The following is a 26,770-nucleotide window of genomic DNA, read 5'->3' on the forward strand; positions in this document are numbered from 1 at the left end:
TGTATCCTAGGTAGGAGCACATCTATGGCTTATGTTTTTAAATTTCTTTGATGATACCTGAGGGTAAAAGGGAAATTTTAGTCTCAGTGGAGTTGAATTTATCATCATTTTCTTTTCTGGTTGTCCTTTGGGTATATGTATATGTACCTATTTTCTCATAGCATATTCTCACCTTCCGCTGGCCTTTTCAGATTTCCGTCTTCTCCAGACATTTTCTGCTCACTCTTGTGTGGTGTCTCTGGCCAGCCAGTGTCCTGTCTTTCAAGTAGCCTTCTTCCAGCATGGTGCCACTCCTCTGCCAGCACAGGCCGGCATCTCCATCACCCCACCTTCCTCTCCTGCCTCTCAGGCCTCCTCCCTGTGCCTTTTCAGTGGTTAGCTCTCCGTTCCGTCCACTCCTCCTGCTGTTGTCTGTCCTGCAGAGCCTGAGCTTTTCTGCTCTGCCACTGCCAGCCACGCTCCCACCCTTGCTCTTGCCCCATCGTATGCTCCAAGAGGAAACAGGAACAGATCTACCCTTGGTGAAACTAACCGCTGGATGTAGCTGACAAAATTCTGTGCATGTGGGCAGGGGTGAGGCACTTCAGATAAGTACAGTGGTGGCTGTTTCTTGAGCCGCGTGAGTAGCTGCAGGTGACACATCCGTGCTCCCCGTTGCGGTCTGCCAAGCTCTGCTGTTTCTGTCAGCAGGGTTTTGTGATGTCCAGCCTACCTCTCTCACGAAGCAAGACTGGGAGTGAACAAGACCTGTGTGGCTCGATTCCCTTGGCCTGTTCTGTCCTGGCCTCAGGAGATGGGCATAGTCCCCTGGAGAAAGAGTCCCCGCTGCAGCCGCGCTTGGGAGAAGTGCAGGCCGCTGCTCACTCCTGAAGCTCTGGAGACACCTGAGGAATTTTAAAGGCCTTCAGTTAATGGTTCAGAAAGACACCCACTTTGCTCAAGACCTGCCTTCACTCCCCACCCGGAGTTTTCCAAAATGGACATCTGCTCAACTTTCACTCTTGCAGTCCTTTCCAAGCATTTCCTGTCTATTTGTTTGTGGGCATTTTTTGTGGAGGAGGGATTCCAGCTTTCACCTGATTCTCAGGAATCTGCTGGTCTTCAGAACTGAGAAGCGCCGGATCAGACCTGTAACTGTGTTAAGGTTAAGGATGGCTTCTTGCTGTGTGGATCCAAGGAACAGTGGGCTGGTGGCTTCTAACACTCATACTCTAGTGCCTAGAAGTTTTCTAAAGACAGACAGTAAGTGGGTAATATATTTCCAGGTAGCAGTGACAGATATAACAGGAAAAGGGGAGAGAGAAATGACAGCAAAATAGGCTATGTTCGTTTTTAAATTATTTTTTTTGCCATACTGGGGATTGACCCCATGGCCTTCACACTGAGCTATATCTCCAGCCCTTTTCGTTTTGAGACAGGCTCTCGCTAATTCACTAAGTTTCCCAGGCAGGACTTCAGTATGTTCTCTGAGATTATAGGCCTGTATCACCAGGCCTGGCTTAAATTAATTTTTTGTATTCACCTTTTTGGTTCTTCTACTCAATGATCAATACATTTTTTCATCAATTATTGGGCACCTAGGTTGATTATGTGGGTTGCTACGGTATATACAAAGATGTATAAAATATAAAATGTGAACTGATAGTCTTAACAGATGAGGTAACTCATATACATAGACAACACTATGTAGTAAAGAAATCGAGGTATGCCATAAAAGACACAGACATTTTTTATTCGTCCATGTTTGCAGGACACAGTGACTGCATTCATCACGGGAGCGGATGCACGAACACAACACATCTCAGTTCTTTTGTTCATCCCCTTCCTCTCCCCTTCCCGTCCACTCCCTCCACTTCTTGGTGCTCTTCCCTTCTCTTCCCTGATAACTATCTTTTGTTTTGCTCTTCAACTTGTTTATATTTTGGGTTTTATCATACAGGAGAAATCATGCAATATTAAAGCCCGTGTGTCTGATTACTTCACTAACATTGCGGTAGGGGGCACAGATGCATTGCTTTGGGTCTTTACACATGGGAGAAGTGACTGCACGGGGTGTGGGGGCGTAGTAAGGAGCAGGAAGAGTATGTGATACATTGCAGAAAACCCAAGCATTGGGGCCACGTCTTGAGAGACAGATAGATTTTGGATACAGCTGCAGCTTACTCTCTCTGGTTATTTATTGTAAGGAGACTGAGCATCTGTGGAGCGCCAGGCCCAGTCATGGCCATTTCACAGAGGTTACACCTTACCAGGGAAGACAGACTCTGAACAAGTCAGTTCTTACTCACTGCCGTATTCATTTATTCCTTCAGCATGTATTTGAGTGGCTGCTAAATGCTGTTCTCAAGGCTCAGAATATAGCAGTGGGTGAAATAGCCTCTCTTAGGGTTTAGGTCTAAAATGTCCCCCCAAAGCATCACTTGTTCAGAGATGGAGTTTTCAGCAGGTGCTATACCCATCAGGGCGTGAGTCCGATGATGTTTTCTGGCTGAATGTGCTTCTAGGAGGTGGGGTCCAGCTGGAGGAGGTGGGTCACCGGGGGCCACGCTCTGCTTCCTGGCTGCCCTGAGGTGAACAGCTTCCTTGTGCTGGGCTCTTCCACTGTGCAGCTTCTTCCTTGGCTCCAGCCAACCACGTCCTCTTCCTTTGAGTTTCCTATGTGGGGTCTTTGTCCTGGTGATGCTAGAGCTGATGAGCACAGCCTCCGAGCTCTTGAGCCTAGATTCTAGTTGGGGAGGCAAGTAAGTAAGCAGACAATATATTTTCAGACAGTGGAAATGCACTGGTGAAAAATAAAGCAAGATCAGGGGAGAGTACTGGTGCTGTGAGGTCAGCTGTTTCCTGAATGTGCTCAGGGACAAGACAGCAGAGCAGAGACCTGCACAGGAATGGGGAGCTATCCTTGTTAGCAGCCAGGCGGAAAGCTCGCTGGGTAGAGAGGGGCAGCAGATGCAAAACCGCAGCATGGAGGATTTGAAATGTTCTAGGAATATCAAGATGGTCTGTAGGCTAGGAATGTGATTTGTGAAGGAAAACAATGTAGAAAATGAGGATGGAAAAAAACATTTTCAGAACTTTGAGGATATACTCTTAGTCTTCATTCAGATTGAGGATTTCTTTGCAATTCTTTACATTGGTTTTCTAAGTAGGCATTATAATATTAATTACCTAGGAGTGGTTATGTTAATCAAAACCGATGTCCTTAAAATTTAGAGGGAAGATTTATTGCCGTTTTCTGCCTTGTATAAAAAGTGGATCTTTCATTAAGCGTGCTCTTTAAGTGATCTAATTAGACCATTGGTCTGGTTTGCTGAAGGTAGGTATTTATTCTGAAGCTTCTAGGTGAAACTGGAAGAGTCCCAGCACTGGCAGATATAAACAGGAGGAGGAACCGTGAGAGAAGCCACTACTTCATCCTGGCCTCTGCTCATGGTTGCCTCTCCCACCCGCTCCTCTGCACCGGCCTCTGGTGATGGCACCAGCCCCTCCTGTTATTCTCTCATCTTCTTAGCTAGCTGTTTCATTCACTTGACATTTTTACTTGCACTCGTCACTAGTAGCCTGTCATTTGGGTTCACTGCGGGGCCCTTGGTGCCAGGCACCTGGCTAGGTGCCCCATAGGAAAAGTGTCCACATCAGTCACCCCCGTAGGATGGAAGCCTCCTGAGCGGCCCTGGCATGAGCTATGCTTCCAACACTTGTTTGAAAGAATGAAAGGAATCCACTGAACGTACTGACCAGATTTGTTTTTTATATTCATATGCACACATGTGATCATTTTCATTTTATGTTTAAATTATGTACAGGTTTCTCATTCTGAAATAAGATTCTTAAGGATGTGATGTTCCAAGTAATATCTGGAATCTTTAAAGTCTGCTACTGCTAATGTGGTTGGAAGATTTGCACACAGACTCAAAGTTGGGTTTTTTCCCCAGTGATTCAGCAGCACCTGATTTTACTTTATCACAGCCCAGAGATGTCAGAGTGCTAATAGGCGGCCATCACGTGACACACGCAGTTAAATCAATGGCTTAGTGCCTGGATTCCTTTCTGTTTGTATTGTTCTTACTGATTTTATTCCTTAAAATGATAATTAAGGCTGTATATTTTATGACAACATTTAAAAACTCTTGTTTTCACTGGCTTTTGTCTTCTCCATTTCATCTTCTATTCTAGAGGTTTCACTTGGGAGCAGAGTCTCCTGCTGATTGGGTTGTTTTATCATTGACTAATGTACTACTTGCTCTTCTGCAGTCGACTCTTCTGAAGCAGGACGGCCCTTCTGGTGTTCAGAAACATGGGATGTGCATACAACATTAACTTGGGGCATCTTTTGTTTTTCCGTTTTTTGTTTTTTGAAACAGGGTCTCACTATGTAGTTGAGACTGTTCTGGAACTCACTTTGTAGCCTAGGCTGGCCTCGAACTCATAGCGATCCTTCTGCCTCAGCCTCCTGAGTGCTGGGATTACAGGCATGTGCCACCATGCCCGGCTTATTTTTTTGTTTGTTTGTTTTTGTTTTTTGTTTTTTGAAACAGGGTCTCACTATGTAGTTGAGACTGACCTGGAACTCACTTTGTAGCCCAGGCTGGTCTCGAACTCACTTGGGGCATCATGAAGAGCAGAGTGGCAGCCAGGCATTGCTGGGCTATCTCAAGACAGCCTTTGCATCGGGAAAGTAAAGGCCCTTTTTTAAAACAACATGGTGACTACCTAGTGCCGTCCACTTCAGAATGCATTGTTTTCCTTAGAAAAGCACAATCCACTCTTTCCTCTCCTCCCACCCCCCAGTGATCTAGCAGAAATTTTCTGTCTTCTCCTCAGGTAATTAAACCAGAGAGCAGTGACAAAGAGACAGAAGCTGCCTATGAATCCGATCTCCCGGAGGAGCCCCGTGGACACCACCTCCCGCAACAGCCCTCAAAAGGCTGCAGTGCCAGTCCCGATGTCATCATAGAGGCTCAGTATGATGACAGCGACTCAGAAGATGGACCCGGCAATGCACAAAATGCGCTGGCTGATGGAGTTCGGAGACTCTCGGTCTGTGCCCGTGATAAAGGTGAGTGTGCACTGCTGCGTGGCTTTTTGTTTTAGTGAATAATTAAGCAGTAGTCTCTCTTTGTGAAAGAGTAAGTCACACAGCACAGTTGGTGTCTTCCCTGTGTCTGACCTGTGGCAGCTTCCAGCAATGGGGATCACTGTTGGGCTTGCACTGCTGGTTCTGAGACAGGGCGCGGAAGTACTGTCCAGTGGTTCGTGTCGGCAGTGCTTGCTGTTACTACGTTCCTCATAGGCTTCAAGTTCTGTTCATAGTTAGCCTTGACATTTTCAGTGGGTTCCTGGTCTCACTGTGTGGGTGATAGGAACAGAAATAAATCGGTCTTTAAAGTCCCTTACGCAAAAGTACTTAAGTTTACCCTTGGTTTTGCTTTAATTCAGTATTTAAAAAAATTCTGTCATTGTTCATATAGATCACCCTAAGTTTTATAGGCAGATTATCTTTGGGAAGGATTTTGATTCCAAGCCTTTGAAAAAGCCTGTCCAGTTTTCTGTGACTGACATCTAAGCTGTGGGTCCTCTGCAGAAGAAAAGTAATTACAAACACATGGGTGAGGAGCTGTGCCCAAGGCCCTACCTGACCGCACTCTAAGGAACTTAAGGGCAAGGAACGTTTACTAGTAGAGTGCTTCAACCTGCCAGTTTCTAAGAGGGCTAAGAAGAGGGAGTATATTTTGCAGTCCAACAGATTTTTATGTGTGCTCTGGAACAGAGAAGCTTGAGCAACACTGACCTGGCCCGGCGGACTAGATTGCAAGCTTTGTTATCAGGAAGAAGTTTCGGCCCCGTCCCCGTGAAAGGTTAGAAGACTCCCTGGAGTACTGCAGGAGGACGTTCAGCAGATGGCCTGAGATAGGGTCTGGCAAGCACAGCTCCCTGCGTCCCGAAGGCTGAGGTGATTTCAGGAAGTCACTGCAGCAGGAGTACCTGATTTCCTCCCTCGCTCTTGGGACCTGTGCCGGAGAGCATGTTCTGAAAGCATGTGCTGCTTTTTGGTGGCAGATACTGTCCTTCAGAATGAATTCTTTGAATGAAGAGGCCGCTGCTCCCTCTGTCACTGCTGTGCCCCCACCCATACTGACCTGAAGGCACCCAAGTTTTTCTTATTTTGTAGCATGCTTAGATAGCTAGTGGTTTCACAGTTCAAGGCTCGGCCTATTTCATTTGGATGCGATTCCTTGAAATTTCATTCTTCTGATATTTCTTTTTTCTTTCTTTAAAAATGGTTGAATATTGTGACTCTTCTTAAAGTGCATATGTGTTTCATAACAGCATCAGTACCGGAAGGGAGGGAAATAATCAAGACCTTAACAGCCAAATTCTTCATCAGCAAGCTCCTCCAGGCAAGAGCTGTTCATAGGACAAAGCCAGCCAACAGGACTCTTTTAAGTGTATGGAGCACTTGGCTGGAGCTGCTTTGTGGAAACCCAGCCCTGGTGGTCAGGCTCGGCGGATCCCAGTGGCCTTCTTTCCCTGGGGCCGCGTGCCGAGTGGGTGAGACACCTTGATCTCGCTCTACCTGATGCAGATGCAAGGGCGAGGACGTACTGAGAGATGTGGCAGCAGAACTGACAGCCGGGTCGGATGTGTGCTGCCCTTGGCCCTTTGGAAGCTCCGGGGGCAGCCGTGTTGCCGTGTGCCGTCTGTCAGAACTCCTCTCCCTCTCTTCTACAAGTCCACATCTGCGTGTTTTTCCTAGCCACAATGCTGCTTCCATAGTAGCCCTGACCGAGAGAGCAGCCCTGATCCCTCCCTTAGTGTCTGGTACAGATCTCTCTCCTGCTCACCTTTAAATAGAGAGTTTGGGAAACCACATGGCTGCTTTTCTTTTCTTGCCCTCTTGATATTTAGGAAAATCACAATTTCCTCTTTAAAAAAAAAATCACAGCATTTTAAAGGGTATTTCAACTAGCTTCTCTTACTCAGGATAATATAAAATCTGGTTGCAGTTAAGATGTTGGTAGTTTTTGCACCATTTAAGGTTTTGAAATTTATTACTGAAACAAACCATAACCTTAAGAGCACCATAAATTTTTCCTAACACTTCTAGAAAGATTCTTTGCTTTGTATTATACTTGCAAATGTATTATTAATCCTAGTTCATGCTGTGTTGAAAGTTTTTTTTGTTTAATACCATGTTTCTTTATCCTAAACAAATACTACATATTACACGCGTATACACGGTTTCTCCCTATTTGCTCAGGAAATATTCATACCTTTGTGCTAAGCATCAGTTTTCTGGTAAGTGAGCACTCAGCCCTAGTGGTCTTCAAGACTCACCAATAATCACATTAAGAAAAAAGTTCTCTGCGTCTTGGACCCACCAGTAGTTTCTTCCAGGGAGATGGCATGGGTGTGTATCATCCTCAGCCTCTGAAAGAGAGTGAGCTAAGACCCGGGCCCCTCTCGAAGGTGCAGTCACGCAGCCTCAGCCTGAGTTGCCACTCTGTAAGCAGTGGGTTTGCTGTTAGTGTACAAGTCTGCTGTCTTTGTAGAGAGTGGGAGACAGCTCAGTTCAATTTCCCTGGTACCAGATGCGTCAGGGGTCAGGGTTGCCTGGTCAGCAAGGATGAAAATCATCATGGCCGAGTGGTACAGCAGCTCTGTACTCCTCATCACTGGGAATGGTAAGCAGAGATTGGCCTCTGAATCTGGCGGTCATGACCTCCACTGGCTGTGAGGAATGTCTCCTGCCCTCTGTCCCAGTAGGGTCTGGAGAGATCCTTTGCAGGTGTGTAGTCTGGAGAGGAGCCTTAGCCAGTACCAGATGAGTGAGCGTGGCTTCGAATATAGAGTCAGCGACCTTTCACTTCTGTCCTCCAGCCAACTTCAGTTTTCTGAAGAGGAGACTCCATGTGGAGCCCTAATCCCTCCTGAGATCAGGTCAGGTTATTAGTGCTCTTTTAGGGCCTGCCGGCATCAACACTGGGAGTCAGGAAGGCTGCTTTTTTCCCCCCTTGAGACTGATCTCCTGTCAAGGCAGGCCCTTTCAGAGCCTAAGTTTCCTCAGGTTCTCTGTCCTTCCTCCCCTTTGGCTGAGAGAAGCCAGCCCTTGTGACTATTTGTGTGTGAAACCTTGGGTTACTGAAGCCAGAATCCCCTCTCCAGATTGTCCAACAACAATTCTTCTTTCTCAAAGTTAAATTTCCTCTTTTGCCAGCTTTCTACCCTGTGTAATGATAATTAGTACAACTGGAGGACAATAATGTTTGCTCTATTTATCTATTTTTAGTAATGTTTTATTGCTTTAGAAAAGTTAAAAATGAAGTAGCAATTTCCTGTCAAGTACACATTTAGGACAGTGTTTTATACCAATCATTACAGATCTGATGAAAGTAAAGCCTTGCCCAGTCTTACATTAACAGAAGGATGCAGTGAGAATATTTGCTCCCCTATCTTTTACACTGAGTGGACAATGCAGTCAAATCAGAGAGAGCTAGAAGTCAGAATTTACAATATCCCAAGACCTAATCCTGAGTCACACTACTCATTCATCCTGTGAAGTATGAAAAAGAAATACATGCACAGGTAACAACACATGAGAGAGGAACAGTTCTTTATTAACTACAGCTTTATCCAAGCCAGAATGCTTTCAGGGCTGTACCCCACTAGCAGTGCCTGAGGCTTCATATACCTTTCTCATCCCTGCCAATAGTTAGGGTTACCCAGCTTTCCAATCTGCAATCCAGATTAGTTGCCTTGTCTTTTCCTTTGCAAATTGTTCTGTGGGAGTTCCTGTTCTCTTGGGGTTTTTTTTTTTTAGCATTTTATCTTCTCTCTGTAACAAGCCCTTTTTAACAGACTCATTACAAATATCTTCTCCAATTCTATCAAAGTGTTTGTGAACTTTGTCTGTGGTGTCTGTCACTGAACAGAAGCTTTAATTTTAATGTGATAAAATGATATGAGTCAGGTACTAGTTTTAAAAAATTTTCCCTCTTGGCAGGGCTCAAGATCTTTTCTTTTATTAAATTTACAGTTCAAAGATAGATGTTGAACCATCCTTGAATTCCTAAGATAAATCTTAATTAATTCTGATGTGTTAGTATTACTGAAATACATTATTGGAGTTTTTTTTTTTTTTGATACTGTGTAGTGTAGAATTTTTGTATCATGTTAAGATGAATCTAAGGCTTTCTTGCCATCAGATATTTAGAGTTAGTATCTTAATAGTTTCAGAATGTTCTCATTGGTTTTTGACACCCCTATTTTTCTGGAACAGCTTGTATAGAATGGGAATTAACTGTCCCTTAGCATTGGTAGGACACATTGTAAAATTTTCTGCACCTGCTGTTTTTCAGGAGCTGAGCTCTTTGCTGTTTTAATCTCTTTCTCACTGATTGGCCTGTTCAGGTTTTCCATTTCTTCTTCTACCAGTTTTGGTATAACTTAATGAGAATTTATCTATTATCTATAGGTCATAAGTTTACTAGCACATTGATATTATTATTATTAGTGTTTAATATTCTTTTATTATTTTCCAAGTCTCCTTTGTGTCTGTACTTTGTCATTCCTTCTCATTCTGTATTTTAATTATTTGTTTCTCCTCTCTTTTTCTTGCCAAAGTTCAATGTTACTAATTTTTACAAAGAACAAACTTTTTGATTGTGTTATTTCTCTTTATTGCTGATATGTTTTTCTGTATATCACTGATAGTTGCTGTTCATTATTTCATTCCTTAGTTTGGGGCTTTTGGGTTTTTGTTCTTTTCCCAACTTATTGAGTTGAATACTTATCTTAACTATATTTAATCTTTCCTATTTTGCTTGTAACATTTTAAAGCTGTGTCATTATAAAATTTTTTGAATTTATATTCCACAGGTTTTGATATGCTGTGTTTTTATTATTCTAAATCCAAATATTTAATATCCTTTATGGCTTCTTCCATATGTAGATCAGTTGTTTGTTAAGGCTCTTTAGCTTTTTTTTTTTTGCTACTTTTGTTTAGGTTTTATGGTATTATAGTCAGAGAACAGAAGATATATATGTTATATATATATTTCTTTTAATTTATTGACCCTTGCTTTGTAGTCTATTACATGGTCAACATTTCTAAATATTCATATATACTTTGAAAGAAAGATGTGTATGTATTAAAAAACTTGATATAGAATTGTTCTTCCTTCCATAAGCATTTATTATTTTGTGTCATTAATCTTTCAGTTTGTGACAAAATTAGTCTGACAGTTTCTTTAAAAATCTTTGTGAAGTCTTGTTTCCTGTTGTCGTGTCAGTGCTAGCTAGGTACACTTTGATCTTGTGCCATTGATGTGCATGTGTGTACTTAGAAAATACCTAGATCAACCAGACATGGTGGTGCTTGCCTCTCATCTGAGGAAGGAGGGATTGCAAGTTTGAGGCCTGTCTGGGCAACTGAGTGAGACTGTAGTTTTTATTCCAAAGTTTCAGAAAAGGCACGCAACTGGTGAATACACTTTAAAATCCCCAGATAGCTTCTTAGAAAACAACAATGACTGGATACCATCCCAGAGATTCTATTATAGTTGATCTAGAGTGAGGCTTGGCATTGGTGCTTTGGAAAATCTCCCCAGAAATCCCAGGATTCTGCTGTGTAGCCAGATCAGACTGCTCTGGGACCAGACCCAGCTGTCCCCTTCTCGCTGAGATCTGCCTCTCCCAGTACATAGCAGTGTGCACAGAGCAGGCTAGACATTTCATGGGCTCAGCTCAGAGTAGTGGTTGAAGCATCTAAGATCAGCAGTGTATACTAGATAAAGCCATTGGTATGAAGGTCACCAGCAATAAGATATTCACACGGACTCACAGAATCGTGCCACAGCTGACTTACTACTTTATTACACTGGGAAAAATTCCTTTTATAGGGGACAGATCTTGTGGCCACCACTTTTAACAAAATGGGCAAGCTTAGCATCACTATTAGTGGGATGACCTGAAACTGCATCTTATGGTAGGATGCATCGTGGTACAATAGAGCATCATCTATAAGGATTCGTGCAGCTGGGTGTGGTGGCACACACCTGTAATCCCAGCACTTGAGAGGCCAAGGCAGGAGGATTGCTGAGAATTTGAGAACAGCCTGGGCTATATAGTGACACCTTGTCTCTAAAAAAAAAAAAAAAATCATCTAGCCCTAACATCTGGTATACTAGAAATATAAGGGATGTTGAAACAAGTTTAAGACACCAAGGGAGGAAAAATAAGGTAAATATAATGAGAAAAAAAAAAAAAAAGGGCAGGGGGAGCTATTCTAGTTTAAAAAAACACCAAAACAGATAATAGGCTCTGCTGCCTGCCTCACAAGTGCAAGGTCCTCAGTTCGATCCCTGGTACCCCCTGCAAAGAGATATAATAAAAAATAGTGTATTAACCCTGATAAGATCCTGGACTGGGAAAAATATAACACATTTAAATTTAGACTGGATATTAATTAATATTTTGAAACTCCTGCTAATATTTTTAGGTGGAAATGTCCTTATTCTTGGGAGATTCTTGTGAAGTTTTGGGGGTAAAGTATGCTAATGTCTAACTTACCTTTAAATGTTTTAGTTCAGAAAAAGGATAAACAACTCTTGTAAGGTGTGTCTTCATCTGTACATGTGTGTATGCATACAAGTGGATGGAGATTGCTAACAAAGGTAGCAAAACATTAATATTGGTGAATCTATGTGTACTTATAACAGCTTTCAGTTTTTCAGTTTTTTTTTTTTTTGTTACCGGGGATTGAACTTTGGTCCTTGCGCTTGCAAGGCAGGCCACTGAACTGCTGAGCTAAATCCCTGGCTTTTTTGGGTTTTTGAGACAGGGTCTCACTGTGTAGTTGAGACTGACCTGGAACTCACTATGTAGCCCAGGCTGGTCTTGAACTCACAGCGATCCTCCTGCCTCAGCCTCCTAAGTGCTGGGATTACAGGAGTGTGCCACCAGGCCTGGCAGTTTTTCAGTATATTTTAAAATATTCAAAATGAAAAAAGTTCAACATACCACAGTGATATATGTGCACCAATTTTTATAGTGGCACAGTTTGTAATAGCTAAAACTTGGAAACAGCCCATTTGTCCATCTGTTGGAAACTGGATATAGAAGATGTGGTTTTTCTATAAAATGGAATACTACTCAGCCATAAATAATGAGACATTAGAGTCATTCATAGGAAAATGGATACATATTGAGGATATACTCTTAAGTGAAATAAATAAGTCACACATGTGTGAATACCAAATAGTCTCTCTGGTGTGAAAAACTATAATAGTACACAAGATCCTAATGGGATAATTAATAGTGTGAAATAGGAAGAAAAGGGCTAAAGGTGTAGGGAAAGTGGGAAGGGTAGGGGAAAGGGAAAAGAAAGAAATATGAGAAAATGAAAAAATGGAAATAAAGTGTTTGTAAATGGGGAAGGGAGGAGGGGGTGAAGGGAGGGCAGGGACAAGGGGAAAAAATGAGAACCAAGACTTGTCATATAAAGGTACAAGACCCCAATAATGAATGTAACTGTACTGTACACCTAAAATATACCAATAAATTCAATAAAAAAAAGCTCCATCAAAATGAAAAAAGTTGAGTGAAGAACAGTTTCGTAGGTTACCGAGTGAGAAACATTGTGTTCTTCAGAGTAAGTGTGGATTCCAGGAGCTGCCTTCGCTCCTCCCCACTCTGAGTATAGAATTGTCACTGTCTTTTGTTCAAAACTAGCACTGTTGGGGTTGCTGTTTTTAGTTGGGCATCATTTCTAGTAATTACTTTTATTCAATGAATTGCAATTTTATTTCCCATTAAAATTATTTCTCAGTGTATCATATAAGGTATAAGTAAAGAAAACACTAGAGAAAGATTTTGAAATTATTCACATAACCATAGATTAAGAGAACCTTGGGAAATGAATGAAGTCTTCACATATTTTGGCAACAGCAATTGTTTTTATGAACACATTGCAAAAGTCGAACAGAATGAGGCTGTTATATCATTGTTATCACATAATTTTGTCAATAATTAGGCAGAAACCTTCTTCATCTGTTCTAAGTAGTACATGCTTGCACTAATAACCAAAGTCTGTTCCACGTAAAATAAATTGATCTTTCCCACTCTAATCCACAAAATTTGGTCCCCACCCTTATGTCATGATCCACCTTCTCTGTAAATCACCTGCAGGTGTCTTGTTCTGTCTCTGACTGGCAGGGAGCAGGCGTTCAGTTACATCACTCTGGGCGGTGGGAAGAGCAGTGGACTTGTGGGGAGGTGGCCAAGGATGGGTTCCCCCACTCAGCTCCTGAAGTCAGGGGGTTAGGCAGATTATGTCAGAAGATCCTTGCAGCTAAAAGGCTCTGTGAGTGAATATATTTTCACTAGTAGCAAGGGTTCAGTGGAATGGGCTGAGCTGAACTGTGAATGTGCATGGCGTGGGGATCGTCCCTTGGTGAAGCTCCATCTCTGAGAGCCATCACAGCCACTGCAGCTTCCTGTGGCCCTGGTTTATCCATGTGTTACGGAGTGACTGGCATTAGGGAGTGACTGGCGTGGTTGTGATGCTCTGCCGGGCCCAGTTCATGCAAAAGCGATTCCTGCTCTCCTGTCACCTTCCATCCTTCCTAGGCCAGGTACGTTGTGAGGCCCTCTGTCCTTACTGCTTGGGAACCTCAACAGTCCCTGTCTGCAGAGGCCTGCTGCTCCCACCTTCCTTCCCCATTTCCTCACAGCTGACTCCGGAGCTGCTTTGTTTGGCCATGGGCAGGTTAATCCCAATTGCAATAATTTATATGAAGTACTTGGCAGCGAAGTCTTCTTACCTCACTGCACAGGGGCCCCACTATGTTGCCTCTGTGTCAGACAAGCTCTGCTGTGGGTTTCCCTGGAGCAGTCACACCCATCTGTCTCTGCTGTGGCGCTCCCACAGTGCAGCTGCTCCAGATCCAGGCCTGACTGCTACCCGTGATGCTCTTTTGCTGCACCTCAAGAGCGTAGGAGCGGCACACAAGAAGGGCAGGGTCAGCCCGCTACATCCTCCAGTCCTCTCCTCACCCTGGTCTCTGTCTTCTTTAGCTGGGGTGACCGGAGGGTCAGAAACATTATTTGCACACAAGATGTGACTTCGGTTTATCTTGAGTTTTATTTACTTATTGTTTATGTTTTAATTGTCCATGTTTGCAGTACATCGTGGTTACATTCATCTTGGGGAGTTGGTGCATGTACTGAACACATCTTGATTTTATTGTTTATCCCTGTGGGCATAAATGTATTCATGAATTAGAGTCCTTTTCAGATTCCATTTTGTGATATGGAGTGCTTTTTAAATTTAAACAGCCTCTTTTCCACAAATGGGCTTTTGTGTATATAGATAATATCTACTGATATTTCTATAATTAAATTAGAACTAAGACATTTAAAATATTATTGCAAAATAAGGATACATCTCGTGTTTCTGTGTACACTGAAGGAAAATTTTGGATGTTAGTAATGATTTGTTGAGTGTCAGGGAGGTTAATACAGTTACAGTAGGTATAGCCATGGTGAAAATGCTGTTAACCTCTAAATGCACTTAGTTATACTTTAAATCGAGTATCTAGAACATTCTAGCATAGATAAGGACACATACGCGTGCACGCTGCCCCGATTTTCTGAAAGGGCGTGGTCTGTGATGCTGCTGTTTGGCGCTGTTTGGTGGAGCTTGTGGGAAACCATTGGACGCGCTGTGATTGGCTTGGTTTGCTGAGCCCCGCGTTACTCTCCGGAAGGAGCGGGGGTGAGAAAGGCAGGGAAAGTCCGGGTGTTGTCAGAGAGTTTCTTGGCCTTGGGTGCCCATGGCAGTGCCTCAAGCTTGGAGAAGCTCTGCTACAGTTGATGGCCAATGCTGGGTGGTATTTTAGTGAATATTTTAATTATTTTTTTACCATTTGGAAATTCATCACTTTTTCATTTGTTTGCTTGAACTTGTGATTTTTCTGCCTCAGCCTCTCAGAGTGCTGGGATTACAAGTGTGTACTACCACATCTGGCTTTGCTGCAATTTTTGTTGTTGTTTTTTAATTTTAAATGGTTATTAGATTTCTTTTCCTTTGTTTATTCTTTGGAGTGCTTTTGTTCCGTTGTGAACCTTTTAGGGGACTGTTCACCTTGTTTTGCTATTTGTAGTCTGGTCTCTATGAATCTTATTTTTTTTTAATTTTAATTTTTAACCATCCATATTTGTAGTACATAATGTTCACGTTCATCGTGGGCACCTGGCGCATGTGCATAACACATCTTAATTTTTTTTCATCCTAGTCTCCTGACTTCCCTCCTGCATCTCTTGGTCCCCTTCCCTTTTGCAAGATCTTAATTTATCAAGCCTATTTGCATTGTGAACTATAGTGTCTCAGGTCCTCTTGATGTGTCTTGTAGCTTATAGTATTATCTTGAACATTTTTTATTAGGAAAATTTGATTCTTTTTTTTTTTTGCTTTTTTTTGAGACAGGTTCTCACTATATACTTGAGACTGACCCAGAACTCACTATGTAGCCCGGGCTGGTCTCAAACTCACAGCAGTCCTTCTGCCTCAGCCTCCCAAGTGCTGAGATTACAGGCGTGCGCAACCACGCCCACCTTGGGAAAATTTGATTCTTTGTAATATTATTTGAAAGAAATTTTTTCCTAACATTTCCCCACAGGCTACTGTTCATAATGAAACTGTTGCTCGGGATTTAGCTTGGTGACACTGCATCTGCCTCACAAGTGCAAGGTCCTGAGTTTGATCCCTGGATACTTAATGACTGTTACTGTTATTTCTAATAATTTTGTAGCTGGTTGTTTTGACATTCATTTTGTCTGCAAATAATAATTTTGCAACCTGTCGTGTTTTACCTTATTTCATTGGCTGTCTTTATAAGAACAGTGTTATGTAGCAGTGGTGACTGCCTAGTTCTGGACCTCAGTGGGAATGCCTCCAGTATTACACCCTCAGCACAGTACCACACCATGCTTCTTTTCCTTTACTAAAAGATTTTGTTGTGAATGACTGTGGAATCTTTTTTAAAGTGCCCTCTGAGCCTCTTCCAAGGGGCTCCCCCAGCCTTTGGCTCAGTAGTATGATGACATAAAATCCTGAGTAATTCTTGCATCCCCCATATGACCGTGGCCCTCATTTGTTGTGGTACATGACGTGCTTGTAACTCAGTTACGCTCGCCACTAATGTATTTATGATTTTTGGATTTGTAATAAAAAGTAAGATTAGTCTATGTAGTATCTTTTTATTATGCTATCTTCATTGTATTTTTGGCGTTAGGCTCTGTTGCCTTGATAGGAAGAATGAGAAAGCCTTTCTTTTGTTTTCATTGCTTTGGAACAGTTAGCATAGCATTGCGAGCCATCGGGTATTCCCAGGGAAAGAAATCCTGCTCGGAGCGTGGGCGAGAGCTTTTCCTGTGGTTGGCAGCGTTCTTGACCTCTAATGACTGTTGATCTCTCTAGTCTTTCCTTGTATTGATTTTGATATTCTAAATTTTATAAAAGATCATGCATGTAAAGCACATGTTGAATGTTTGCTTTCCTCTGCACCTGTGATCATCCACTTTTTGGTTTCCCCTCAGCTTTCCCAGTAGCTAGTGACTTTCCCTCTATTTACACTTAATGTAAGTGATCTCTGCTTTTGCCTTTACTGCTGAAGACTTTCTTTCATCTGGAGTAAGCCCCAGGCGGTCAAGCGCAGTTGCAGATGCAGATTGGAGTTCACCACGGACTTGTGGGCTGGAATTGTAGTTTTGGGAACCCTTGAAGGACTGCTGTACCCTGAGTTCTGGCAGGACCCTCTGAGGATATGCCTGCCTATTTTGCTGCCACCTGGGTTTGCCTTCTTTAGAGCAAGAAATATAAAAATGTCTGTGAGTTAAAAAAAAAAAACTTTTATTGTGGTAAAATTACATATTGTAAAAGTTGCCACGTTAACCCTTTTTGAATGTTTAATCTAAAGGCATTGATTGCATGCCCTGTGTTGCACAACCATTTCTTCTATTTTCAGAGTCTGTCATCACCCCAAACAAAACTTAACAACTAAGCACCCACCTTTCATTTCTCTTTCCACCCATCCCTGATAACCACTTTCCTACTTCCTGTCTACACCAGTTTGCCTGTTCTAGATATTTCATATACGTGAGATCAGACAGTATTTGTCCTTTTGTGTCTGGCTTATTTCACTTAGCATAATGTTTTCAGGGTTCAGTCACATTCTGCCAGGTACCAGAACATCATCTCTTTCTTTGGCTGCTGACATTCCATTTGCACCTACTACATTTTGTGTGTCCCTGATCATGGACGTTTGAACTGTTGCCACCTTTCAGCTGTTGAGTAATTTGAATAACGAATCACGCTGAAATAGACGTAAGTGGCCAGTATTGGAGTCACTGTCTTCAGTTCTTTTAATACCTAAATACAAATGCATGGAAATGCTGGATCAGACAAGTTCTGTGTTCAGCTTTTTGATGAATGTGAGGGTTTTTAAAAAGGAATCTTTATAGGGAATAATTGGTAGAGGGAGTTAACGGAAATAGAAAATCAAGATGAGTTGTAAGAAATCTTGAAATAATAATTACATCTGTTCTTTATTGAAATATAGCTGGAGCTCTTTTTCAGGATTATTCTTTCTACTTTCTTCTTTTCTTTTTATCCTGGAATCATTCCTGCCTGCTTGCCTGTTCTCCTGCACCCGGGGCCTTGGGCTACAGGACATTCTTTTAACATTACAGGATCTTCATCTGCTAGAACATGCTCTGTCCCGCATCCCCGGCACCTGCAGGAAGACGTGCCTGTCAGCCATCTTGCTAGCATGTTTAGCGTGAAATTATTGGAACAGAAACTAAAGGAAATAATTTCTCACAAATGTTGTTCATCTTGTTGTCTGGAATAGGGGCCCACGGCCTTAGCTTGCCACTCCCTGTGCGCCTGCTCTTCTCGCAGGAGGTGAGTGAAGACTGGGAGTCACCATCCCCTAGGCTCTTGCTGCACACTTTCACCTTCATCCATGGCTCCTTGGATTGTTTTATAACCTCCTTCCTTGCGCTGACTAGCACTGAAAAAGGAGGAACAACTTGTCCGAGTGGCAGTGTCCTTTTCTCCTCATTTATTTCCCCTTCTGCACTCATTGGACTGCAGTCAACCCTCAGGCTCTCCCTTGCTGGTGTCCACACTTTTCTCCTCTGGTGCTTCCCAGGCCAGGCCAGTCCGTGCTAGTGCCAAGGTGTGTATGAAAGCTTCATCTCTGCTTACATTCTGTCCCTGTAAGATGGTGAACTCTTCTTGACATGTAATGCTGGACCCCTGGTGGCTCTCTGTGGGGCACTTTGTGTTATGACAAAGACTTTGTGACACTGGATGAGAATGGTAAACCTGCTCTTAGCCCCCAGGGTGAACTTCAGCCTCATTGGATGCTAATGACACTAGCCCACCAGATAACCTAGCTTGTTCTTGCTGATCAGAAGTGCTCGTTAACAGATACATGTTTTTTAATTTGTAAAAAGCACAGAAAAATAATTATAGATGCAATTGTGATTAAAAATATTTCAAAGTATGAGCTTCTAGGTAGAAACAAAATTTTAAGAATTTGTTTTAAAAATCTGCTATGATTTAAAAGGTTAGAAGCCACTGATCTAGTTCAACCCTTTTGTTTTACAGGCAAGAAAACTGAGGCTCAGAGAAGTTACATGGCTTGTCCAGTGCCCCACAGGAAGGTAGTGAGTTTATAAAAGAAAAATTCCTATATCCATAGTAACAACAATTCCTCCAATAGGTTATATTATTTAAAGAGCAATGAGTTGATCTCTGTGCAGATGTCTTAACATTGTTCATTGCCCATCTCAAGTCTGTTTCCCCTTTCCCTTCTTGTCTTCATCCAGAGCTCCATCTGGGCACCTCTCTGCTCCTTCCCCAGATCCCTGGGACTTCGTACACAGTTGATCCTGCTGCTGGGCTGGTCTCAGTGCCTGACATGAGCTGTGGTGTCCTCAGGGGCCTGTGGCACAGTGGGAGCACTCGCCTCTGTGCTGCCCACTTGCCTAGCGCCAGCCACGTGTGGCCATTGAACGCTTAACATAGAACTGGGCAGACCGAGGAACTGGAAGTTTTGTTTTAGCTCATTTGACTTTGAATAGCTGTCTTTGTTTGAGAATTGCAACCTCTTACCGCTGCCTCTGCCCACTGGCTCGTGACCTAAGCCGTCCAGTCAGGTTGAGTCCCACTTGGGACTCTGGGGCGTACACCATTTCCTGATGGATGCAAACATGGAAATACATGTAATGACTCTCAGCAGCTCTCTGCGACTTGCTAGGCATTGTGGGCAGAAGAGTGGGGCATCAGGAAAGCCTGCGGCCCCCACACGGAGCCATGGGTTAGCTGACGCTGAAGACTGCCCACCTCTGGACTCAGTGATGCGAGCCAGTCTTAGGTAAGCCAGTGGAGTTGAGTTTTTCTGTCCTTTTGGCCATAAGCAGCTGAGCAGATGCAAAGGTTCTGACAGGCTGCGTGCTTTAGCTAGGGCTTTGAGCCCCAGTGGGCATTCTCATGGACAGAGCTTGCAATCTGGTAGAGGGCTGGCTGGTGAAGGGCCGTGTGACCCAGGTTCCAGTTCACAGATGAATCGTTTTTCTGGTTCCAAGGTTTTTGTGTATAATTGGGCACTGTACTGTTTTATACCTCTGAGAACAAGAACTCCAGTGTGTATGCATGACAGGCTTTGTTTGTGAGGAAAGAAAGGTGAATGCTAGGCAAAATCGAGGTGTTTGTCCTTGAGGTGTACACATTCCTTCAGAGGAGAGACAGTGGCAGCACTCCTGCCTGCTCTAGACCCCATTTGTAGGAATTGCTCCTGGTAGAGTGGTAGATGCGGTATGACTATGCCACCTAGATCCTTTTAACCACGAGTGGACCCCTGACTGCTGGAGAACCAGCACAGCGGCAGGACACTGGCCAGCAGATGTTTTCTGTAGGGCTGCAATGTTGCGTGGAGTCAGGGAACAAAGTTACCAAGGAATAGGGTGCTGGTAACCACACCGTGTCCTAGAGAGGACAGGTTTGCAAGGAGGGATCATTCAGAGAAGAAGGTGATAGGGTAAAGAAAGGGAAGAGGAAGAGGGAGGGAGGAAAAGGACGTGATATGTTCCCTAGGGCTTGAAGGGGCGTAGGGCTTGCCAGGTGGAAGAGGGTGAAGAATATTCTGGGTGTGAGCAGGCCAAAGGTGGGTGGAAGTGGGACTTGTGCAGGGTGGGCTGGGGAGAGGCTGGCACAGGGGCTTTGCTGACTCAGCTGTGGCCAGTAGGAGGCCTTAGTCGTGGAGAGGAGCCTGAGGTGCCTATAGAAAGAAGATGGAGGCAAACATCTACCAGGGAAAAAAAAGGATACTGATTGTTAGAAAGAGGGGAGGAATGGGGCAGGGGATGTACAGAAGGAGGATCTCTGACTCGAGAGCAGTGACAGCTGGAGCAGGAGGAGGAGTGGCCAGTGGGCATTTCCGGGCTAGGAGTGACAGTTCAGTAGCAGATCAGATATGAGACTTGGCAGAGAATTCAAGAGTGAAGGTAACGTGGGGCAACTGCATGGGTGCTGAGATTCTTACATGAAAAGAAGAAAAGACTAAGGATGAGAAGGGCTATGAATTCAGCTTCTGATTGTATGTTGGGCTTGAGTTTCACAGGGGACATTCTGGTCATGACACCACTACGTGATTGAAAATAGAAGTATCAGCCCATAAGAAGGGTGGCAAGAGCTGCCCAGCTGCACTTTATTAATTGAAGCTATGGGAAATCAGTGAGCTTCTCAAGTAGATGGATTACAGCTGGAGTTGCCTTCCGAGGTCACTGGCCTGGAAAGCTGGTAGACAGCGAAAGCTCAGGGGCCAAAGCAAGCATTAGGAACCAGCCGCAGTAGAGCTTGAGAGCCTTGTACAAGTCCTAGAAGACAAGTATTCAGAAGGAAGAAGCAGTGATTAATGTTTCCAGGAAATGAATGTCCCTCTTTTTGTGGCTGTCGGTTGATTGAAGGCTCTTCCCTTTAAAAAGACTAATTCTCATAATTCTTTAAAGTCAGCCTTTATTCAGGGAAGACACCGACCCCGTTTGTACTCAGCTATATCTTTGTAACAATGGGATGGAAGAGAGAAGTTCAGTTTGGGGCTTATTGTATATATTGTACACATGACACAATGTGCCCACAGGGTGTAGACCATGTCCAGAAACTTGGGGGTCTGTTCTACAAAGGCATCCTCACTTCTCTCTTCCTGCTTTCAGAGTCTGTTTGTGAAGTTAGATTTCAGGCCTTTGGGCCACCATGAAAGAAAGCAGCTCTTCCCTTCTCCTTCTTCTGGTCAGCATCACACAGGCTTTATTCAGCAGAGTTATGAAGCCTTTTATGTACGTTGGTGCTTAACCCCCTTCCTTAAAGTTTTGTGTCTTTTTTCCTTTGTTAGAGACCCTGTTCTCACCACTGTGCAGAGTTACATGTGCCTACAGATTCATCCCGTTGGCACTGGTTCCCCTTTGGATCACTTGAAATAACTACCCTCTTCTTTGGGAACTAATAGGAAGGTGGTGCAAGTCATGCAGCAACATGCCAGGGGGAATCTCTGCCTGATGAACAGACTCAGAGAGTCATGCTTACAACCTGCTGAGATTTTTTAAAACATGAGATAAAAACTGGGCTGTGTGCCTCTGGTCAGGGAGGGAGAACTGAGAACTGCCTCCCTGTGATAATAGGAGGTCCATTGTTAAGGCCGCAGATGTTAACATTTTACAATAGAAAAACTGTCCGTGGACTTCAGATAATGCTTCAAACCAGAATCTAAAACCACCTCCGAAAAAGGCCTTACTAAAGTGAACGTGTCACCCCTGCCCTCTTAAGTGGAACCTGTCTTTCACCCTGCACACCCTTTCTCTAGTCCCCTGAAAGGAAGCTGGGCTCCAAGTGAATTCCTTCTCTCTGCCCCTCTGTTAACAGCCCTCCCATGGTCGGGCCCCCAGCTCGGACTCCTCTGCTTGAGCCAGAGCAGCGATTGGAATGGAGCTTGGTAGGCCCGACTCTGACGCTCCTTTTGGCCCTTCTGATTTCGGCCCCTTTGGCACTTGACTCCTCAGCTCAGGCTGCTGCAGCGGGGCCTCTGCAGTTTACCCAGGCCATGCTGCACCTCAGTGCCAGGTATGGTGTTCCCTGGGCCACCCTGGTGCAGTGGGGCCAGGATCCAGACCTGCCTGGCTGGCCCTGTTTACTCCTTACCAGAGAAGAGGTTCCAACAAAATGTGGCAACACTCTTAGTAGGAAAAAAGTACTGTGCTGGGGCTTTTGCCAGCCATTCTTACCTCTTAGTGCTTCGTTTTCCTTATTCGTAAAAACCTTTGGAATAAATACCTGCCTTGACTACTTCACATGTTCTTGCATAAATCAAATGAGGTAATGGAAGGCAAAGTAACTTAAAAAGAATAAAGCCTAGCATTCCCTTTGGGCATTTTCCAACCATTTTTTGAAGCTCGTTGACCCTGAAAGTAACTGGTGTCACAGGACCCTTCCTGCAGAGGTTCTCAGAGTGCATCGTGTTTGGGATACGTTGGAGTGGCTTTCTGGCTGCTGCTGCCTACCAGGGCCTGCTGCCTACTTTGCCAGCCTTTGCTCTCAAACCTACCTACCGCTTAGACCTCAGCGCTACACTGGACTTCATGTTGGTCCTAAGCGCCCCCTTCTATCTTCTGCCCTGTGCTTCCTGTTTTTGTTTTTTTGTTTTTTTTTTTGCCACGAATGCTTCCCACTTCCCTGGCACCTCCTGCAAAACTGCCGCCTGTTCTTCAAATGCCACCTGTCACTTTAGATGTGCATTAGCTTTCTGTCACTGTGTAACAAAGTGCTGCAATCTTAGTGGCTTGAAACAACACATCTGTTACCTCAGTGTCTGCGACTCAGGAGTCAGTGTGGCTCATCTTTGTCCTCTCTGCGCTCTTCACAGTCTGCAGCCTTTATCATCTGAAGGCTCGATGTGGAGATCTCTTTCCAAGCTCCTGGCTGTTGGCCGGCCAGTTCCATGCGGGCTTTGTACACTGTCTTGTCTGAGTGGCAGCTGGCTTCATGAGATCAAGAGAGAGTCAACTACCAAGATAGAAGTTACAGGGCCAGGAGTGCAGCTCAGCGGTAGAGCTCTTTCCCCATATGCATGAGGTCCTGGCTTCAGTCCCCAATACCACCAAGACAAAAAGGAAATATAGAAAAGACAGAGGTTACAATCCTACGTACCCCAGTTGCAGAAGTGACATCCCCACATCTTTGCTGTATCCTGTTGGTTAGAGGCAAGTCACAGGTCTGCCGATGCGTGAACAGTGAGGGTTACATAAGGATGTGAAGACCAGGAAGGTGGTGGGCGTTGTCGGGGGCCTAGAGTCTGCTGGCCACAGATATCCCCTCTCTAACTCTTACTTCTTCCAACAAGATGTGTGATCACTCCCTCTTATGACTTTGCTCTACAGCTTTTTTTCTGGTTTACATTTCATGGCTGGTATTTTTATGGATGGATTTTTAAAAATTTCCCCCATTGACAGTTTTTGCTCATCTTTAATTTAGGTGTCGTCCCCAGAACAATTCTGTGTTTGCAACTATTCTGCAAAGCACTTTCCTTCTTTGCTTTTGACATGGAAGAAAGGCCAAACCAGTCTCTTCCTGTTCTGTACCTGAGTCCTCTCTCTCTGCAGAAGCCACACAGCATCTATTAGAAAACTTGAGATTTGCCAGTTTGGCAGCAAAAACAGTGACAATTCTGTGTCTGTATGACCTGACCAGACCATCCATAATAGCCTGATTTGCATTCCGAGCTAGAGCTTGTTACCTTATTAAGGAGGAACGATTTTCCACCAAAGATGGAAACAATACCACCTTTAAGCATTAGCTGTATTTGCAAGGTCCACAGTTCTCTTTCTGGGGAGCTTGATGGATCTTAGAAATGATGCTATGTACATGAACTAATTTACTCCTCTGTAAACTACCTGACTTCCTTTCCTTTGCAGTGATCACTTTGTGCTCTGCTGTTTCCAGGTCACCACAAATGAACTGGAAAATAGGGCTTGCCTTTGGGGAGGCAGAATTTTGATTCTTCCCCTTCCACCCAAGTGGTGGGCTGTATGTCATTACTGGCTGCAGGCGATAATCAGCGGGGTGCGGGCGGGGTATGGTTGTATGTTGAGGGACTAGGGGCTTTCAGGCCCAAGACTGTGTGACTCTTCTAGGCCAGCTGCCTGTGCTAGAGGCCTGTCTCTGCCGAGCCCTGAGATGGCTTATCACCGCTCTTACCATTTGCAGTTTGAATGGGCAACTAGTCCTTAGAAGGCAGTGAACAAACACCAGGCTGTTTCAGTAAACACTGTGTTTCTGGTGTTGAGATGATTGCATTGCAGTAAGATGTGACGGTTTGTCCCCTTAAGAAAATCTCAGCTGAAGCACAGAGGGCTTCACCTCCGTTGAGAAAGATGTGGAACTAGCGAGTTACAGCCAGCGAGAGATGGGAGTGCATGAGTGTATGTGCCTGCATCTGGAGTCTTTTGGGAGCCATGAAGCTAAAAGCCAATTAAAGCTTTAGTAGAGAGAAATTTAAAAGTTGTTTCTCCTGGGCAAGAGGAGGATTTGGAGCAAAGCGTGCTCAGAGAAGAGCAGGAGGGTGTTAAGTTGGCATAGTTAGCAGCTGGGGGTGTGAATCAGTGCAGATCTCCATCTGGGAAGCCGACCTTGTGAAGGACTCAGGTTGGGGCCCCAGAGCCCACTCCCCAGGGCTCACCCCACTCAGGGGCCTAAAGGCATCTCCGTGGTTGGCCTGAGGAGAGGGATGACCACCTTTCACCAGACCAGGGCCTCTTTTTTTTTTTTTTTTTTTTTTTTTTTTTTTTTTTTTTTTTTTTTTTGTTACTAGGGATTAAACTCAGGACCTTGGGCTTGCTAGGCAGATGGCAGAACCACTGAGCTAAATCTTCGGCCCCTAGCGCCTCCTTTCTTAATCATTCCTCAGCCTGCACATCAGGACAATGAGGGGAAACTGGGTTGGGAAGGTATTTTTCCCTCTTACTGCTTGGGTATTAGCTTTCTCTGCATTTGTGTGTCCATCTAATGCCTTAATACATTAAGCCTTCTGTCCCCAGTCTTTGTCTGTGTACTCCCAGATGACATTGCCATCTAATTGATACTCCTAACCTTTATTCCATCTGGAGAACCATATCTCCAGCTGGGACCGAGGACATTGGCATGGTTATGTCCCCTTGTCACTCCAGACTCAAAATGTGTTCCATCAGAGTTGATGGATTCTCCTGTTACCTATCACTCAGGCACATCTCTCAAATGTCATATTTTCTTTTCCATTCTTATCTCCATCAGTGCTGTTCAGATCGTGGAGGCAGTGTGGCTTCACGGGAAGGAGACATAATGTGGCATTCAGCAGACTTGGGTCTGAATCCTGCCTCTTGTTACTTCCTAGCTGGTATCCACAGGAAAGCGTGCTATTTGATCATGTGAGCCTGTTTCTCTTATCTCTGAAGTTGGCACAATCCCCCACCATCTCTCTCCCTGGACCAGTGGAGAGCATTAAATCTGGTAGTATATGGAAGTCCCTAGCATGCTGCCAGGTGTGTGACAGGACGTGGTAATGAGTGACTGGTTGTTAGAGTGCATGCACAGGCTACTGTGCCTGGCCTGTTCAGGGCTGCTGCTCTGGGATGCCATCGTCATGCAGGCCTCCCCTAGACTGTGGAGCACAGAGCTTGCACGCAGTGGGTCTTCTCTGCCTTCCCTAACACTTTTAGCAGAAGGGATTGGCTTCAGTGTTTCAGGGAAAACAGTCCTCTGTCTAATCTGATCCCCGCCCCATGGTCCGTGCCCTTGGTACAGTGAGGTTGGCGCCTGTGCCCTTCTGCCTGAGGTTAATCCCTTCCCTTGGGCTCTGGATCCTATCCCTTCCTTCCCAGGGACCCCCTCCCTTTCCTAATTGTGCCACTTCAACCACACCTTCCCTCATTCCTTCCCATCAGCAGTTAGCTATTCCAAGCCTCCTCTCTTATCTTAAAAAAATAAATATTAAAAACCGTGTCATGATTTCTCCCTCCCTGTACCGCCACCACCCTGTATTATTCCTTTCCCTCACAGCCAGACTTCCTGAGCCTACTCCACACCCTCATCCTCAACTTCGCATCCCACTCAATTTCCCAGGCACGGTGTCCTGACCTCACTTCATCCCCTTCATCACCATGGTCTCTCCGGGGTTACCTGCCCTGCTGACCATGCTTTTCCTACTGAAATGCTTCCATGTCTCGCCTCTCTGACACCACGTTAGCCCGATTAGCCTGACCACACCACCTCGGTTTCCTTTGCAAACTTTTCTGCTTTGTTTTGCTTGAGTGTCTGTGTTCCCCACAGTTGTCCTAGGCTCTTGCCTGCTAGTTGGGAACAATCTCCGAGGGAGCCTGCCCAGCCCTTTCTCTGTTCTCTGCTCTCTCATCACTGTTTCCAGTCCGGCCCTTTCTCTTAAGTGCCTGCCCTAATGGCTGACCCCGCAAACCCTGAGCTCACGCCCTCTCTTGATGGCTTGAACATACTCTTCCTTTGGTGGTGCATCGCTCCTCCAGCTCCTCCACTGCCTGTCACACTTCACTGTGCCTTGGGGTCCCCTGAGTGGTGGTTTATGTGGATTGCTGCTCCCCCCAGGTTCTGAGTCAGTGCCGTGCGGGGAGCTGGTGCTTGTGGCATCTCCTGCTGTTCTCCTGG

The 26,770-nt window shown here is 44.5% G+C and overlaps 1 protein-coding gene across 1 annotated transcript in view; it reads left to right on the top strand.

Annotated features, from left to right (window-relative positions):
- The window catches only part of Dis3l2 (DIS3 like 3'-5' exoribonuclease 2), a 289,941-nt gene that overhangs the window by 87,437 nt on the left and 175,734 nt on the right, over positions 1–26,770 (top strand). The window contains exon 6 of the mRNA XM_033763990.1: positions 4,825–5,063. Within this exon, the coding sequence (XP_033619881.1) occupies positions 4,825–5,063 (239 nt within the window). The remainder of the gene's footprint in view (positions 1–4,824; positions 5,064–26,770) is intronic.

The sequence above is a fragment of the Fukomys damarensis genome, unplaced genomic scaffold (genome assembly GCF_012274545.1).
Source record: "Fukomys damarensis isolate Sample0158 unplaced genomic scaffold, DMR_v1.0_HiC HiC_scaffold_16, whole genome shotgun sequence".
NCBI lineage: Eukaryota > Metazoa > Chordata > Mammalia > Rodentia > Bathyergidae > Fukomys > Fukomys damarensis.